The sequence below is a fragment of the Elephas maximus genome, chromosome 19 (genome assembly GCF_024166365.1).
Source record: "Elephas maximus indicus isolate mEleMax1 chromosome 19, mEleMax1 primary haplotype, whole genome shotgun sequence".
In the NCBI taxonomy this organism is placed as follows: domain Eukaryota; kingdom Metazoa; phylum Chordata; class Mammalia; order Proboscidea; family Elephantidae; genus Elephas; species Elephas maximus.
Genome location: NC_064837.1, coordinates 27712601 through 27730323, shown reverse-complemented (window position 1 = coordinate 27730323; position 17723 = coordinate 27712601). Strand labels below are relative to the sequence as shown.

The 17723-nt window shown below is 46.2% G+C and overlaps 1 protein-coding gene across 1 annotated transcript in view; it reads left to right on the top strand.

Annotated features, from left to right (window-relative positions):
* The window catches only part of ASIC2 (acid sensing ion channel subunit 2), a 324220-nt gene that overhangs the window by 209260 nt on the left and 97237 nt on the right, over positions 1–17723 (top strand). The window contains exon 2 of the mRNA XM_049860257.1: positions 14245–14395. Within this exon, the coding sequence (XP_049716214.1) occupies positions 14245–14395 (151 nt within the window). The remainder of the gene's footprint in view (positions 1–14244; positions 14396–17723) is intronic.

The following is a 17723-nucleotide window of genomic DNA, read 5'->3' as shown; positions in this document are numbered from 1 at the left end:
AGCTGACAGACAGATTTGCAGTCGCTCGATGCTCTTTTCTTCTCTGTAGCATAGCGCGTCTCCCACTGCACGGTCTGAAGCTCGCTGGACAGTTGCCCAGCAGAAAAGGCCCAAACTGCACTGCAGGCTTGGAGGGAGGAGACAAGAGGGGCTCTGAATGAAGCCAACACAAGAAATGTCGCATCCCAGCAGATGGGTGTAGGAGGCGGGGAGGGAGGGTCACATTACCATATCATATAGCCAGTAATGCTAAGCATTCTCCTAACAACCCATACATATAAAGGAAAAAGTCAGGCAAACCACTCTCTAGCTGTGGGACCGCCTTGGACAAGTTATTTCGCTGCTCAGAGCCTCTGTTTTCCCGTCTGTAAATCGGGGGGACTGACATCTATATTAAAAGGATTTTTTTGTTTTGTTTTGTTTTTGTTATCATTAGGTGAAAGTTTACAGAGCAAATTAGATTCCCATTCAATAGTATGCACATAAAGTGTTTCATGGCCTTGGATTCATTATATTAAAGATTTCATAAAGCATAAATGACAGATAGTGTCTAAAGCAATCAGCACAGTGGCCAGCACATAGTAAATGCTCATTGATTGTTCAGTCTTCTCTTTCCCTGAGAAAAGCACCCACCCTGGTGGCGCAGTGGTTAACAGCTCGGCTGCTAACAAGAGATTGGCAGTTCAAATCCACTAGCCGCTCCTTGGAAACTCTATGGGGCAGTTCTCCCCTGTCCTATAGGGCTGCTGTCTTAGTCATCTAGTGCTGCTATAACAGAAGTACCACAAGTGGATGGCTTTAACAAAAAGAAGTTTATTCTCTCACAGTCCAGCAGGCTAAAAGTCCAAATGCAGGGTGCCAGCTCCAAGGAAAGGCTTTCTCTCTCTGTTGCCTCTGGAGGACCGTCCTTGTCATCAGTCTTCCCTTGGTCTGGGAGCATCTTAGTGCAGGAACCTCAGGTCCAAAGGACCCGCTGCTCCCAGTGCTGCTTTCTTGGTGCCATGAGGTCCCCACGTCTGTCTGCTTACTTCTTTCTTTTGTGAAAGAGATTGGCTTAAAACACTACCTACTCCTGTAGACCTCATCAGTATAACTGCCACTAATTCATCTTATTACATCACAGTGATAGGACTTACAGCATCTAGGGAAATCACATCAGATGATAAAATGTTAGTCAGTTATACAAGGGAATCATGACCTAGCCAAGTTGACAGATATTTCAGAGGGACACAATTCAATACATAACAGTCACTATGAGTTAGAATCAACTCAACGGCACTTAACAACGACAACAAGGAGAAAGAGAGTAATGATGTCCTAGAAAAGGCCGTGGCCTCCTGGTTAGGAAGGAAGGGCAGATGAATGTAGAGAGCCCACAGTCTCCTCATCTCCTTTCTTCCCAGTGACTGTGCCTGCCACCTGGAGGTGCTTTTGTGGATATTGTTGGAATCTCATTTTCAATCCCATTTTGGGGGAAAAAAGCACAGTCACGCAGTAGGGCTTGGAACGCAGTAAAAACAAAAACAGTTACCATCAAGTCGATTCCAACTCATGGAGACCTCATGTGTGTCAGGGTAGAACTGTGTTCCATAGGGTCTTCAAAGGTCAATTTTTTGGAAGTAGATCGCCAGGCCTTTCTTCCAAGGCACCTCCGGGTGGACTCTACCATCCAACCTTTCAGTTAGCAGCCAAGCACGTTGACTCTTTGCACCACCCAGAGACTCCTGAAACATAGTAGGTAGTCACAAATTCCTGTTACAGGAACAAATGTATGAGAAAGCAGATTTTTAAAATGAGATACAATCCTTACCTTCAAAGGGCTAACCGTCTAAGACAACCTCAGTACACATAAATCCCTCTGGCCATAGTTAATTTTCAGACACGCTAATTGCAACATCTGAAAACCAGCAGCAGATTCGTTTTGTTTACTGAAAGCCTGGTAACCCATTTGACAGACGTTCTCACTTCCCCATTGTGTGAAATGTGTTTGAGGAGTTTGAAAGACAAAAACAAAACAAACAAAACTGAATGGTTGGCTTTAACATGCAGGTTATTTTCAAAACAGCCTAATGAGAAATTTCAATACCTCGTTCAGAGGAAAGCTGAATCAATTCAGGAAGGGAAAAAAGGCTGAATTTTAGAGGTATTTGGAGCAGTGCAATTTCTTTTCTTTCAAGTGTAATAAGCAAGAGGAGACAGGACACCCACCACCTAGGAGAAGCCCTAAAGGTCAGGATTAATGAGTGGGTTAGAAGGTTTGAAACTTGCAGGGCCAGTTGTGTGCTGTTAAGTGGATGTTTCAACAATCCTTAAGGGGGCTTATATGTAATTTATTTTCTTAAGTAGGTACATGGTACAGAAATGTTTGCACTATTAATTGGATCAGAAAACCGTGTCTTTGTGGATATCAGCCATTTTTAACCTTTCGCAACAAGGGCTCCACTTTGCGTTTCCCAGACTCTATAAAGGCCCTAACAGGTCATGATGATCTGGATGCTGGCACCCCGGCTGGCAGCAGTTGCTAATTTTACTCTTATTCCTGGATGAGATACCTCTAGAAGGGCATGCTAGCCATTATCTTCAGGCTTTGGCACACGCAAAGAGAAGAGCTCAGACCCAAGCCTCCAAGCCCGGGTCAGATCCCAACTTTGCACAAAACTAGCTGTGTGAACTGGGGCAAGTCACTGCCCCTCTCTGGGTCTCAGACTCCCCAGATGCAAAACGGGAAGTTTGAAGACAAAAACATTTGGTGTCAGGCACTTTCTAGTATTCCTCTGACTCTGAGTTGCACCATCCCCCCGTCCCCACTACCAGGTTAGAGAGCCCTCATGTCGGTGAAGCGCTAGTCTGGTGGGAACAGAATTGGCTGGGAGAGGTGTGTGAGTGTGAGCTGTGGTTATAAGGGGCAGGGGGCAAAGATCCCAGGCTTTGGAATTAGGCAAAGAGGTATTGTCATCCTGGCTTCTCTACTTACCAACTCTGCAGCCTGGCTCAACCTCTCTGGGCATCAGTTTCATTACCTGTAAAATACGGATGATAATACTAACCTCACAGGGCTTGTTGCAAAAATTAGTGATGGAAGATGTAAAGTGATTGGCACTGGAAGGCCCTCCAGGTTGGACAACAAAGCCGAGTTTGTGGCTTCAGGATAAGAGCTACTAAAAGGTCAAGGAGACATCCCTCCCCATCCCTCTGTCCACATTCTTTTGCTTTAGAAATATGCCACCTTCAGATTGCTGGTGTACACTATGCCTAATAACTAGTTACAGTTCAGTCGTTGGAATTCAAACATAGATTTTCAAGTTAGATTGTATGCTGTGAAGGAGACTTTCTCCCTCTTCTCTAGATCTCCATGACTGTTGTTAGTAGCCCTTTAGTTGATTCTGACTCATGATGACCCCATGTGTGCAGAGTAGAACTGCTCTACAGGATTTTCAAGGCTGTGACCTTTCTGAAGTAGATCACCAGGACTGTCTTCTAAGGTGCCTCTGGGTGGGTTTGAACCACCAACCGTTTGCTAGTAGTAGGGTGCTTAACCTTTTGAGCCACCCAGGGACCACTATGGGCCTCCAGATCTCAATGGCCCCCAGTAATCTCACTGGTTAGCTGGCTTAACTTTATTAGGAAATAAGCAATCAGTGACACATGGCTGTTTTTTTCCCTCTCAAATACTTTAATTTGAGCTTGGTATTGTGTGGGCATAAGCAGAAAGGACCCTACACATCTGTCAGTTTGTCATACTGTGCTGGCTTGCAAGTCACTATGATGCTGGACGCTATGCCACCGGTATTTCAAATACCAGCTGGGTCACCCTTGGTGGACAAGATTCAGCTGAGCTTCCAGACAAAGACAGACTAGGAAGAAGGACCTGGCGATCTACTTCTGAAAAAATTAGCCAGTGAAAAACCTTATGAATAGCAGCAGAACATTGTCTGATATAGTGCTGGAAGATGAGCCCCCCAGGTTGGAAGGCCCTCAAAATACGACTGGGGAGGAGCTGCCTCCTCAAAGTAGAGTTGACCTTAATGATGTAGATGGAGTCAAGGTTTCAGGACCTTCATTTCCTGAGGCAACACGACTCAAAATGATAAGAAACATCGGGAAACATGCATTAACAATAAGAATGTGGAATGTATGAAGTATGAATCTAAGAAAATCAGAAATCATCAAAAATGAAATGGAACACATAAACATTGATGTCCTAGGTATTAGTTAGCTAAAATGGACTGGTATTGGCCATTTTGAATCAGACTATCATATCATCTACTATGCTGGGAATGACAAATTGAAGAGGAATGGCTTTGCATTCATCAGCAAAAAGAGCATTTCGAGATCTATCCTGAAGTGCAAGGCTGTCAGTGTTAGGATAATATTTATATGCGTACAAGGAAGACCAGTTAATATGACTATTATTCAATTTTACACACCAACCACTAAGGCCAAAGGTGAAGACATTGAAGATTTTTACCAACTTCTGCAGTCTGAAATTGATTAAACATGCAATCAAGATGCATTGGTAATTATTGGTGATTGGAATTCAAAAGTTGGGAACAAAGAAGAAGGATTGGTAGCTGGAAAATATGGCCTTGGTGATAGAAATGATGCCAGAGATCACATGATAGAATTTTGCAAGAATGACAACTTCTTCGCTGCAAGTACCTTTTTTCAACAAAAGGAACAGTGGCTATACACGTGGACCTTACCAGATGGAATACACAGGAATCAAATGGACTACATCTGTGGAAAGAGATGACGGAAAAGCTCAGTATCATCAGTCAGAACAAGGCTAGGGGCCATCTGCAGAACAGATCATCGGTTGCTCATATGCAATTTGAAGTTGAAAATTAGAACAAGTCCACAAAAGCCAAAGTACGACCTTGAGTATATGCTATCTGAATTTAGAGACCATCTCCGGAATAGATTTGAGGCATTGAACACTAATGACCAAAGACCAGATGAGTTGTGGAATGACATCAAGGACATCATACATGAAGAAAGCAAGAGGTCATTAAAAAGACAGGAAAGAAAGAAAAGACTAACATGGATGTCAGAAGAAACTCTGAAACTTGCTGTTGAATGTAGAGTAGCTAAAGCGAAAGGAAGAAATGATAAAATAAAAGAGCTGAACAGAAGATTTCAAAGGGCAGCTCAAGAAGGCACAGTAAATATTGTAGTGAAATATGCAAAAACCAGGAGATAGAAAACCAAAATGGAAGAACACGCTCAGGATTTCTCAGCTGAAAGAACTGAAGAAAAAATTCAAGCCTCGAGTTGCGAGATTGAAGAATTCTATGGGGAAAATATTTAAATGACGCAGGAAGCATCAAAATAAAATGGGAGGAATGTACAAAGTCACTACCAAAAAGAATTCATGAATGTTCAGTCATTTCAGAAGGTAGCATATAATCAAGAACCGACGGTACTGAAGGACTAAGTCCAAGCTGCACTGAAAGCATTGACGAAAAACAAGGCTCCAGAAATTGACAGAATACCAACTGAAACGTTTCAACAAACAGATGCAGTGCTGGAGGTGCTCACTCGTCTATGCCAATAAATTTGGAAGACAGCTATCTGGCCAACCAACTGGAAGAGATCGATATTTGTTTCCATTCTGAAGAAAGGTGATATAAGAGAATGTGGAAATTATCAAACAATATCATTAGTATCACACAGAAGTCAAATTTTGCTAAAGATCATTCAAAAGCGGTTGCAGCAGTATATTGACAGGGAACTGCCAGAAATTCAAGCCGATTCAGAAGAGGACGTGGAACAAGGGATATCAATGTTGATGTCAGATGCATCTTGGCTGAAAGCAGAGAATACCAGATAGATGTTTACCTGTGCTTTATTGACTACACAAAGGCATTCAGTTATGTGGATCATAACAAATTATGGATAACATTGCGAAGAATGAGAATTCCAGAACACTTAACTGTGCTCACGAGGAACATGTACATAGACCAAGAGGCAGTCATTTGAACAGAACAAGAGGATACTGTGTCTAAAGTCATACTTTGGCCACGCTATCAGGAGGGACCAGTCCCTGGAGAAGGACATCATGCCTGGTAAATTAGACGGTCAGTGAAAAAGAGAAAGACCCTCAACAAGGTGGATTGACGGTGGCTGCAACAGTGGACTCAAGCACAACAACAAATGTGAGAATGTGTTTCGTTCTGTTGTACATAGGGTCACTATGAGTCAGAACTGACTTGATGGCACCTAACAATAACAACCACAAACAGAGAAGACAGGAACCAAGCCACCACTCTTCAATTCATCTCTTCCCCTCCTGTAACCCCAAAAATTTACCACTCTTATACTGAAAAAGAGGAATATAGCAACTTCCCTCTAGTATAAATACAAAACTAGTAATAAAGGTGTCTCTTATGTAATCTCCCAAACAAATCCACTTGGAATCTCACATTCAGTCCCTACAACCACATGTCAAGATTACCTTGTCCAATTTGCAGATGAAAAAAAAAACAAAGTAATTCGGAATGGTAGATGACTTGTTCAGGACCACAGATTTGATAATTTATAAGCTACAGGGATCCCATCCCGTCTGGCTCAAAATTCCGTTGTTCCTTTCTTTTAACTTCTCTGATGATAAGATCTCACCTCCTGGCTCTGTGTTCTTCAGCAGCCTCAGTTTCCTCAACTCTAAAATGGGGATACCATAGTAAGATGCCTCCTCATCAAGATGGTTGGGACCATAATTAGAAATGAGATGCCAAAACCAAACCAGTTGCTGAGTCAGTTGTGGCTCCTGGTGACCCCGTGTGTGTCAGAGTAGAACTGTGCTCCGTAGGGTTCTCAATGGCTGATGTTTTTGAAAGTAGATCTCTCCAGCCTTTCTTCCAAGGCACCTCTGGGTGAACTTAAAGCACCGACTTCCAGTTGGCAGCCAAGTGTTTTGACCATTTGCACTACTGAGGGATTCCATTTACACCGTGTTGTTGTTAGCTGCTATTGGGTCAGCTCCCAACTCATGGCAGTCCCGTGTGTCGCAGAGTAGAACTGCCCTGTAGGGTTTTTTTTTTTTTTTTTTTGGTTGTAATCTTTATGGAAGAAGATCACTGGGCCCTTCTTCCACAGAGTCACGGGGTGGGTTTGAACCTCCGACATTTAGGTTAGCAGCCAACCCCAAGCAGTGGCCAGCATGGAGTAGTGGTTCAGGAATTTTTAGTTCCCTTCCCTCCAACTTCAGAGGATTGGTGAGATAGTTGAAGTTGAATGTATCAGAGTCTCTAGCGTAATGGCAGTCTGCAAGTGCTGGCAACAAAGACGATGGTCATGTTGTTGTTGTTGGGTGGCCTCAAGTCACTTCTGACTCATAGCAACCTCATGTGACAGAGCAGAACCGCCCCACAGGGTTTTCTTGGCTGTAATCTTTACCTAAGCAGATGATCAGGTCTTTCTTCCAAAGAGCCGCCGTGTGGGTTCAAACCAACAGCCTTTCAATTAGCAGATGAGTGCTTCACCATTGTACCACCAGGGCTCCTTATGATGGTCATCAGTTCCATTTTTATCTCAGGTTCACCCATCACTCCTGGAGCCAACCCAACTCAGTACAATTCTAGACTCTAAGCAGCCCCGCAAATTCAGCCCCCCAATCCACAGCGGGATTGTCAGCACTTACCAGGAAAGCGGAGAAACACCTGGGAGAATGGCAGGTGTGAAGAAGCAGCGAGCTTGTCCTGACAGCCTGGATTTAAATTGTATTTTCTAGCTGGGGGCGATAAGGCGTAAATTTGAAGCACGTATTACACGTCATTATGCCCCGAAATGGGAAGCAGAGCTTCATCTTGTCCCAAGTTTGTAGCAAAATTGCACTGTGTAAATAGCTCTCAGGCCTTTGACACTGAGCAGAGAGCAGAGTAATGCTCCCAGAAAAGCCAGGAGGGAGCGGAGGGCACAGCCACCCAGGCAGGGAGGCCAGCACAGCCTCAGAGCCTGCCTGTACTTCTCTTTCTCTGAGCCCCTTCTCCTGCCCCTGTGAAGGAAAACTGTCCCCAGTCCTGTGAGTTCCTGAAAGAATTATTTCCTTTAGTGCCATCATGGAGAAGTGAGCAAAAATGCTTAGATACAGTTAAGTGGGAAGCTGAGAAGGCCATGGCAGCGGAAGGGAGGAAAAGGGAGCTGGACAAGACGTCAAGGAAGCTCCACCAGAACCGGGTAAAACTCGCCGGAACCGGGCAAGGCTGGCCAGCAGGTCCTATAGGTAAGGCTTAGTAACTGCAGGGTCATCTCCCAGAGATGAGCAAGAGGACGTGAGGCCAACAGCACCTGGAGCCCACTCATTCATTCATTCATTTGTTCATTCAACAGAACACAGTCCCTGCCCTCACAAAGCTTCCATTCTAGTGGAGGCCACGCCCAACAAAAAATCACATAAATAATTACATAGTTACACATTTTGATATACACCATAAAAGAAAACTAATAGGGCTGTGAGGTTGTAAAACAAGGAGACCTAATTTAGATAGAGGCTGGGATGCAGGGTGGGGGGTGGGGATCCGGGAAGGCCTCTCTGAGGAAGTAATTTAAGCTGAGGCCTGAAGAATGACCAGAAGTAGACCAAGCAAAGAATGAGAATATGCTGGCAGAGGAAACGGCACATGGAAAGGCCCTGCGATGTACATCCTGGGAACCGAGGAAGCCAGTATGTTTGAAACACTTGAGTGAGGAGAGAGAAGGAGATAGGGGCCAGGCCATGGAGGGCCTCCCTGAGGATTTAGGACTTCATCCTCAATACAACAGGAAGCCATAGAAGGGTTTTAGGCCGCCTTCTGGGGAGCCATATTTGATTAAGAATTCAGTGGTCCCCAACTATCACTGGGCTGTCCTTTAGACATGGCTGCAGTCACCCTCCACTTCCCCACCCCTGCCAGGCTGGTAACCACCACACCTGACCAAGCTCTGACCTAGTGAGCTCACACCTGGCAAGTTTGTGGACTTCCTCCAGCACCCACTCCAAGGAGGAGGGGCAGGAAAGATCAGTACCCAGAATGCCAGCAAGAGCCACCACCTGGCCTCCTAGGATGAGGACTAGGCCTGGCATACTAGAGTTCTCCGGAGAAACAGAGCCAACAGGAGATATAAGTATATACATATATACATACAGATATATGTCGTGTGAATATATATATAATGTATGTACATACAAACATTAATATATATAACATATATATATATATATATGAAAAACCCTGGTGGCATAGTGGTGAAGAGCTATGGTTGCTAACCAAAAGGTCGGCAGTTCAAATCCACCAGGAGCTCCTTGGAAATCCTATGGGGCAATTCTACCCTGTCCTATGAGGTTGCTATGAGTCAGAATCGACTCGACAGCAACGGGTTTGGTTTTTGGTTGATAGATAGATAGACAGACAGGTAGGTAGGTAGGTAGATGATTAATAGATAGATGATAGGTAGGTAGGTAGATGGGTGGGTGGATGGATGGATGGATGGATGGATGGATGGATGGATGGATGGATGGATGGATGGATGGATGGATGGATGGATGGATGGATGGATGGATGGATGGATGGATGGATGGATGGATGGATGGATGGATGGATGGATGGATGGATGGATGGATGGATGGATGGATGGATGGATGGATGGATGGATGGATGGATGGATGGATGGATGGATGGATGGATGGATGGATGGATGGATGGATGGATGGATGGATGGATGGATGGATGGATGGATGGATGGATGGATGGATGGATGGATGGATGGATGGATGGATGGATGAAGAGATTTATTTTAAGGAATTGGCACACATGATTGTGTTGGCTGTTAAGTCCAAAATCCAAAGGGCAACCAGCAGACTAGAAATTCAGGCAGGAGTTGATGCTGCAGCCTTGAGGCAGAACTTTTCCTTTAGGAAACCTGTTTTTTGTTAAGGCCTTCAACTGATTAGATGAGGCCCACCTACATTATTGAGGGTAATCTCCTTTATCGAAAGTCAACTAATTGTAAATGTTAACCAAATCTACAAAATACCTTTGCAGCAACACCTAGATGAGTGCTTGATTAAATAACTGGGGACTTTAGTCTAGCTGGGGAGCCTTGGCGGTGACACAGTGGTTAAAGCGCTCAGCTGCTAACCAAAAGGTAGGTGTTTTGAACCCACCAGCCGCTCCATGGGAGAAAGATGTGGCAGTCTGCTTTTGTAAACATTATAGCCTTGGAAACCCTATGGGGCAGTTCTGCTCTGTCCTGTAGGGTCTCTATGAGTCAGAATCAACTCAACAGTAACAGGTTTGGTTTGATTTGGTATAGCTTCAGCAGTGCACCTCAGACACGCCTCCGCTCATCTGTGAGTGGAAGCTTGCATGTTGCTATGGTGCAACAGGTTCAGTGGTGCTTCCAGACCAAGACAGACTAGGAAGGACGGCCTGACAATCTACTTCCGAAAATCCACCAATGAAAACCCTTATGGATCACAATAGTCCGATCCTGTTGTACGTGAGGATGGCCTAGTACTGGGCAGCGTTTTCTTCTGTTGTGCACGAGGTCACCAAGAGTTGGGTCCCAACTCAACAGCAGTGAACGAGAGCCAACTAGCCACGATGACACAAAATGAATGATCACAGCCTGACAAAGGAGCAGTCAAGGACAGGGAGTGAGTCTACTTACTCCCACTGTCTGGACCTGTCCTGCTCCCTCCTTGACTTCAATTCATGAGGCCTCAGTGCCAGCTCAATACCGGGCACGGAGCAGAGACTCAGTCAACTGAAGTTCAGAGCAATCCCCTACATCCTCCATCCACCTTGTAAATGGGGAAACTGAGGAAGGCTAGCATAAAGGAAGGACAACAGGCTGAACTAGGAGTCAGTGTCCCAGTTCAACACTTCTTTTCTGGGTAACCTTGAGCAAGTGGCTTTAGCTCTCTCAGGTGTCCTTTTATCTCTGCCTAGGTGAGTGGACAGGATGATCTCTCGGATTCCTTTCACTTCTCACACCTTGTCACCATCCTCAGAAATTCAGAGCAGATCAGTAACTTTAGCAACGCCAGGCAGCGTATGTGTGGCAGGACTCGGGTCACAGCTGACTTTAGGAGTAGAGTGCGCATTCTAACCAGAGCCCAATATGCTGAAGTTCAAGAACCAAATGGAAAGGGAGGGTTAGGGGAGAAGTTTGGATTTCCAATTATCTGGCTTTAAGCTGAAATTTACTTTTGCTTACAAATCTCATCAGGATCGATAGGCGAATTAACATTATAAACGGTTTGGGAGAAGATATTTAGAGTGCCTCCAAGGAGTGAGTCCCTGTTTGGCACAAACAGTTAAGCATTTGATCACTAACCAAAAATTTGGTGGTTGAAACCCCACCCAAAGGCACCCTGGAAAACAGACCTGGCGATCTGCTTGTGAAAGGGTCACAGCCTTGAAAGCCCTATGGAACAGTTCTACTCTGCACACATAGGGTCACCGTGATTCGGAATCAATTTGACAGCAACTAACAACAACACGAGGAATAGCTCAATGGGCACACCCAGCGCTCACCCCCAATGTATTCAGCCCCTTGCAATAGACGTGCTAACTGTAAGATGCTATTATCTGTTCATTGCAGCAAGCCTGAAAGTATCTCTCCAGGGGACAAGTTTGTAAGTCAAGTTCAGTCGCTGCGTGTAATAGTGATGATAAAACTCTGTTCTTTGAAAAATCACATTTGCTTTCAACTTTGCATTGATTCCAGCTGTCCTCCCCCACTGTGAAGCTGAGTGAAGGAGGCTTTACCCTATTACCGTTGAGTAGATTCCAATTCACAATGACCCTATGGGACAGGATAGAGCTGCTCCGCAGGGTTTCCAAGGCTCTAATCTTTATGGAAGCGGACTGCCACATTTTTCTCCCGCGGACCAGCTGGTGGGCTCAAACCACTGACCTTTCCATTAACAGCTGAGTGCTTAACCACTGCACCACCAGGGCTCCTGGTACTAGCCATGTGACTTTAGGCAAGTTACTTCACCTCTCTGGGCCTTGGTTTCCTCATCTGAACAATGGGAGCAGCAATACCCACAACCACATTTGTGAGGGTTAAATAAGATTCCTTGGTTAAGCATCTAGCACATTGCCTGGCACATGAGTAAGGTCCCTCTCCCTTCCTTCCAATTAGCCGTCTAGATCTGCATGAGAAAGCAGCCACCCCTGCTGTTTCTCTGCCTCTGCACTGAAGGGAAGGAGCCCTAGTGGGTCAGTGATTAAAGTGACCAAGTGATAACCGAAAGGTCGGAGGTTCGAATCCACCAGCCTCTCTGCAGGAGAAAGATGTGGCAGTCTGCTTAAGTAGAGTTTTACAGCCTTGAAAACCCTATGGGGTTGCCGTGAGTCAGAATTGACTCCATGGCAGTGAGTTTGGATTGAGTTTTGGCACTGAAGGATGGGAAACCAAAGAGCCTCCCCACGGACCTCCATGCTGCAACATGGGACAGTGCAGTGGAGCACAGTGGGGTTGGCGGGTGGAGGGGGAGGGGGACAGGCTCCAACGCCTCAGTGGCTGCAGAAATCCGATACAGTTAGCCTGGCTCTCTTCCAACCAATTTACCAGGTGTAATTTGGCTTCAGCTCGAGGTTCCAAAGTAGTTATGTAATCATAACAACCCATAGCATTTGTATAAAGCTTCTATAGTCCTCGAAGCACTTTTACGTGCATTACCTCATTTGATCCTCTTGATAACCTTGAGAGATAGCTACAGCAAGGACTAGAACCCCCATGTTACAGATGGAGAAACTGAGGCTTGGAGGGCTTATTTGGTTCACCCGAAGCCACACAACTAGTAAATGGCAACACCAAAGATCTCTGCGTTCCTTACCCACAGCATCACAGTGCATCTTGTATTCATGCTTTGATCCGGCAGAAGTGTATGGAGCACCCACTGTGTGCCAGACAATGTACCAAGTGCTGGGATTCAGAAATGAAAGGCAGAGTCAAGTTCTGGAAAGACTCAGGACCAACCATTCAGTGTCATGTGATAGGTGCTATAGCGAAGAGCAGGGGGCACAGAGGGGAGGATAGTAACCCACCTTGGTCTAGGGGCTCAGGAAGGCTTCTTGGAGGAGAAGATGCATCATCCTAGCCTTGGAGAACAGCTCAAGGTTGTCCAGGCAGAAAGGAATGAGTGGGGTTACAGGCAGCAGAAGCAACAAGTAGGAATCGACAAGTGAGTGAACCAGCAGGGCACATCTGGGTGCTGCCGGTTGCTGTTTCTGGGTACACTCACTCACTCAGTCATTCATTTAACACATATTTCCAGAGCACCCCCTTGTGCCTGGCGCTGTGCTAGCTACTAGGGTTAGCTACCTCAGTGAACAAGCAGACAGTCCTCGAACCCACGTGTTTACCTTCTAGTGGACTTCAGTGGACTCGGGTGGGAAGCAGTAGAGGAGAAGGCAGGGGGAGTTGATGGAGGGCATCACAGAAGGCTGGGTATGGAAGGTCTGAATTTTAGCCTAAAGGGGATGGGAGCCCTGGTGGGTTTTAAGCACAGGATTGACATGCTTATGTTTGCATTTCAGAAAGAGTGAGCTGCAGTTAGCTTTAGAGAATGGGCTGGGGAAGGTTGCCTGGAATCAGAAAGTCCAGCTAGGAAACTACAGCAACCCAGGCAAGAAATGATAGGGTCCTAAACTGTGGCATTATGCAGAGTAAAGGCCAACTTCAAGACAGAGGCAGAGATGGTATTGACAGGCCTTGCTGGTTAAATAAGAAGAGTCTGTAGTGAATTTAAGGGCTTTGGCTTGAGCACCTTTGAGGTGACAATGCTGTTCCCCAAGACGGGAGTGCAGAAGAATGGTTGGAGGGGGCAGAGAAGATAAGGAAGGTTATTTGTTCCCTTTGGGACATGGTGAATGTCAGGGGGCTGGGGGACACCTTGAGGGTATGCTTGTGAGACAGTGGGATAATGGGTGTAGAGCCTGGGAGGGAGCTCGGCTGGAGATATGAGTTGGATGGTCAGAGTTTACAGCTGATATTTAACGTTTGGAAGTAGACAGGACCATCCAGGGGGAGTGTACAGAGGAAAGACCAGATCCCATTTACATTAAACCCCAAAGGGCATCCATATTTTTTCTTTGATGCTAAAATCCCACCTGATATAATTGAGCCATCAGCCAGGGCAAGAATTCATGGGTCCCTAAGAGGGGTTGAATATGACATGTTGTGGGCACTTGCCAATCTCTAGAGCCCAGTCTGAAGTCACCCATGTGCTTCTCTCTCTCTTCTCTCCTTCAGGTGTTTACAAAATATGGGAAGTGTTACATGTTTAACTCAGGCGAGGATGGCAAACCTCTGCTTACCACGGTCAAGGGGGGGACAGGCAACGGGCTGGAGATCATGCTGGACATTCAGCAAGATGAGTACCTGCCCATCTGGGGAGAGACAGGTGAGCTGGGCACAGGGAGCAGGGGTGCTGGGTGATGGGGGTGGGTGCAGGACCAACTCTGAAAGCCTGGTTTGGCTCAGGTGGGGCATCTTTGTTCACCATATGAAGACTGCTTCCCTATCAAGGGGCGGGTGACAAGCAGGTAAATGGTAAAGATGTCCCTGGATGGGCCATGATGCCCTGGGTTTCCTAGAGTTCACTAGGTGGAAGAAGGGCAGATGATGGGAACACTGGAAGGGAAGGCAGGCAGGGTGAGGGGTGGTGTTAGGGAAGACACATGGAGGAAGGATTGAATGAAAAAACAATGGCTGGGCGTGTGGGTGGCTTGATTTCAGGACAAGAGAGAGATGGGCTGGCCCGTTCCTCTTCCAGCCATCTTGAATATCCCAACCCAGCTAGGAAGGGCCAACAGAAAGAAAAGTAGGTTCCTGTCCCCTGGGAGAAGGTAGAAGGATTGTGAAGTGTTGGAAGACCAAAGGGTGTGGACTCAGGGGTCTGGTGTCATGCTTGTGTGACCCCCTGAGGGACCCGTGTGTGCTGGCTCTGAAGCGTATTTCATGCATCCATGCATTTGCTTATTCAGCAGAGTATTCATTAAGCATGTAAACTCTCTCAGACTTTGCACTTAAGTGAAGATAGTAAGATGAAAAAGACCAAGCCCTTGCTCCAAGCCTAGAGAAGGAGACAGAAAATTAAAGTCCAGTGTGACTAACTCCACACAAGGCTGTGGAGGGACCAGCTGCCCGCACTGGAGGGCAGGGTAGGGAGTTGAGGGAAAGCTTCCTGGTGAATGCCTATGTAAATGGCATTTTGTAGCATTTCACCAGGTGCAGAAGATAAAGATGTGCCCAAGAGTGGAAACCATGAACACAAGGGAGGCCTGAAGTAAGATCAACACTATGTTCAGGGCACAAGGGAGGAGGGAGGCAGTTTAAGAGATGAGCCTGGGGAGGACCAGAGGAGGAGGAGTGGGACTGAGAGAAGATTCCAGAGAGGGAGGCCCTGGGCACTCAGAATGAGTGAAGCTGAAGAGGAGGTGGAGGCCAAGCAGCCAAGCACAGATCCTTCTGGGGACAAGATACAGTTCCCTACCACTTGCTGCCCCCACCCCATGAGTCCTGGATCCCATTCCTCCCATTCTGAGATTCTACCCTCACCATACCTACGCCTTCCGGGCTTCTGAGGCAGGGAGTCTGACTGCAAACTCCAAGCTCTCTCCCTACCACTACACCCTCTACTTCCTCCAAGCATCCCACACTTGAGCACCCTGGTGGGGAGAGGTGAGCATGGCCATTTACCTCACATTGTGGTTAATCCTCCTGGTGCTTAAACTGAAAAACAAAATGGCCACCACTGGTAGCATTACAGTAATGCCTTCCAGCAGCTTCCCTCAGGCTTCAGGGCACTCCGAGCTCCCTCAGCTGCTTGCTGAGGAGATGCTTTGTTGATCACGTCCACTCTTCTAAATTAGATACACCCTCCCTGCAGCTCCAGATGCAGACTGATAAAGGAAGTTTGTATTAATACCAAACTCTGGCATCACTGAGACCTGGCTGACAGAGTCTGGCTTTCCAGAACATTCCTGTGACCAGCCTATATACCCTGTAGACAACCCTGGGTCCTGGTAGCTGAGTCTTGGTCCTAAAAGAGAAGTCCTTTGTTGCAGACACCAGGACATATTTACTTATTGACTCACCTGTGGAACAAGGAGAGAATAAGACCTGCCATGTACCTAACACTGTGCAGGTTATTGTCAGGAATGCAGAAGACACGAGACAAAGACCCTGCCTTTCAGGAGCTTATTATCTCAATAGGAGGCAAGACTGATAAAATGAGTCCTGCAGACTCAGCACCCAAGGCCTAAACAGAAGTTAATTATGTTTTCCATGGTAATTATATTAGTTTCCTAGGGCTGTTGTGAGAAAGTACCACAAACAGGTGGCTTAAGACAGCAGAAGTTTATTGTCTCACAGTTTTGGAGACCAGAAAGAAGTCCAAATTTAGGGAGTCAGTAGGGCCATGATCTCTCTGAAAACTCTTGGGGAAAATTCTTTTGCCTCATCCTAGCTTCCAGTGTTCCTTGGCTTGTATGTGCATCCCTCTAATCTCTGCCTCTATCTTGACATGACCATCTTCCCTCTGTGTCTCTCTGTGTCCCTTCTCCTCTCGTTCTAAGGATACTGGTCATATTGCGTTATGTCAAAACCAGAACACTCAGTTGCTGTCAAGTTGACCCCAGCTTCTGGCGATCCCGTATCTATCAGAGTAGAACGGTGCTCCATGGGATTACTAATGGCTGATTATTTGGAAGTAAATGGCTAGGCCCTTCCTCCAAGGCACCTGTGGGTGGACTTGAACCTCCAACTTCTCGGTTAGCAGCTAAGTACGTTAACCATTTGCACCACCCCAGGACTCCATGGTCTCATGTTAATTAACAATATCTTCAAAGACCTTATTTCCAAACAAGGTCATATCCACAGATATCAGGGGTTAGGACTTTCAGGGATAACAACTAAACCCACAACAGTAATGCTGGATTTCCCAGCTTGTTGCCTTAATTCAGAAGTGGGAGCGAGTGTATAGAATAGATACACATACACACAAATACACAAGGCCAGATACACCCCATCACAGGACATCCTCACACAACACAGCTCCTTGTGGGACTGGCCTTGGGTCTAAGTACTGTCAGTTGGTAGAATAGGCTCCAACCTCAGGATCTAACCCAGGAAACTTCATTCTGTTTCCTAAAGCCTTAGACAGTCAGAGTGGTAAAAATCGCCTGAGACCATCTGGTCTAGACCAACCCCCTCGTTCCTCTGAGGAGGGAGAAATGAGGCCCAGCATGAGGCAAATGTACATAAAGCCATAAAGTGAGTTTGTGGCAAATCCAGGACCTGAACCAAGCTTCTGGACCATGACCGACTGGACTATGAGCTGTACCAATTTAGGTACAAATCAGTAATCATGTGATTAAAGACCTGCCGTTTACCTAACACTGTGCAGGTGTCATCAGGGATGCAGAAGACACAAGACAAAGACCTTGCCTTTCAGGAGCTTATTATCTCAGTAGGAGGCAAGACTTGCACTTAGAATCCAGTCTCATTCCTGCTAGGAGCTTGAGCTATTCCAAGGTGAAAGACCAGCACTTTTCACTTAAAAGTTTTCCTTGGAGGTTAGGTGGTTGGGGAAGCAGGCTGCATGAAGAAAGAGGGGCTTAAAGCAAGTGGGGGGAAGGGCCATAAGAAATTGCTTGTTTCCTCTGGTCAATGCTGTCCAATAGAACTTTCTGCAAGGATGGAAATGTTCTATATCTGTGCTGTCCTGT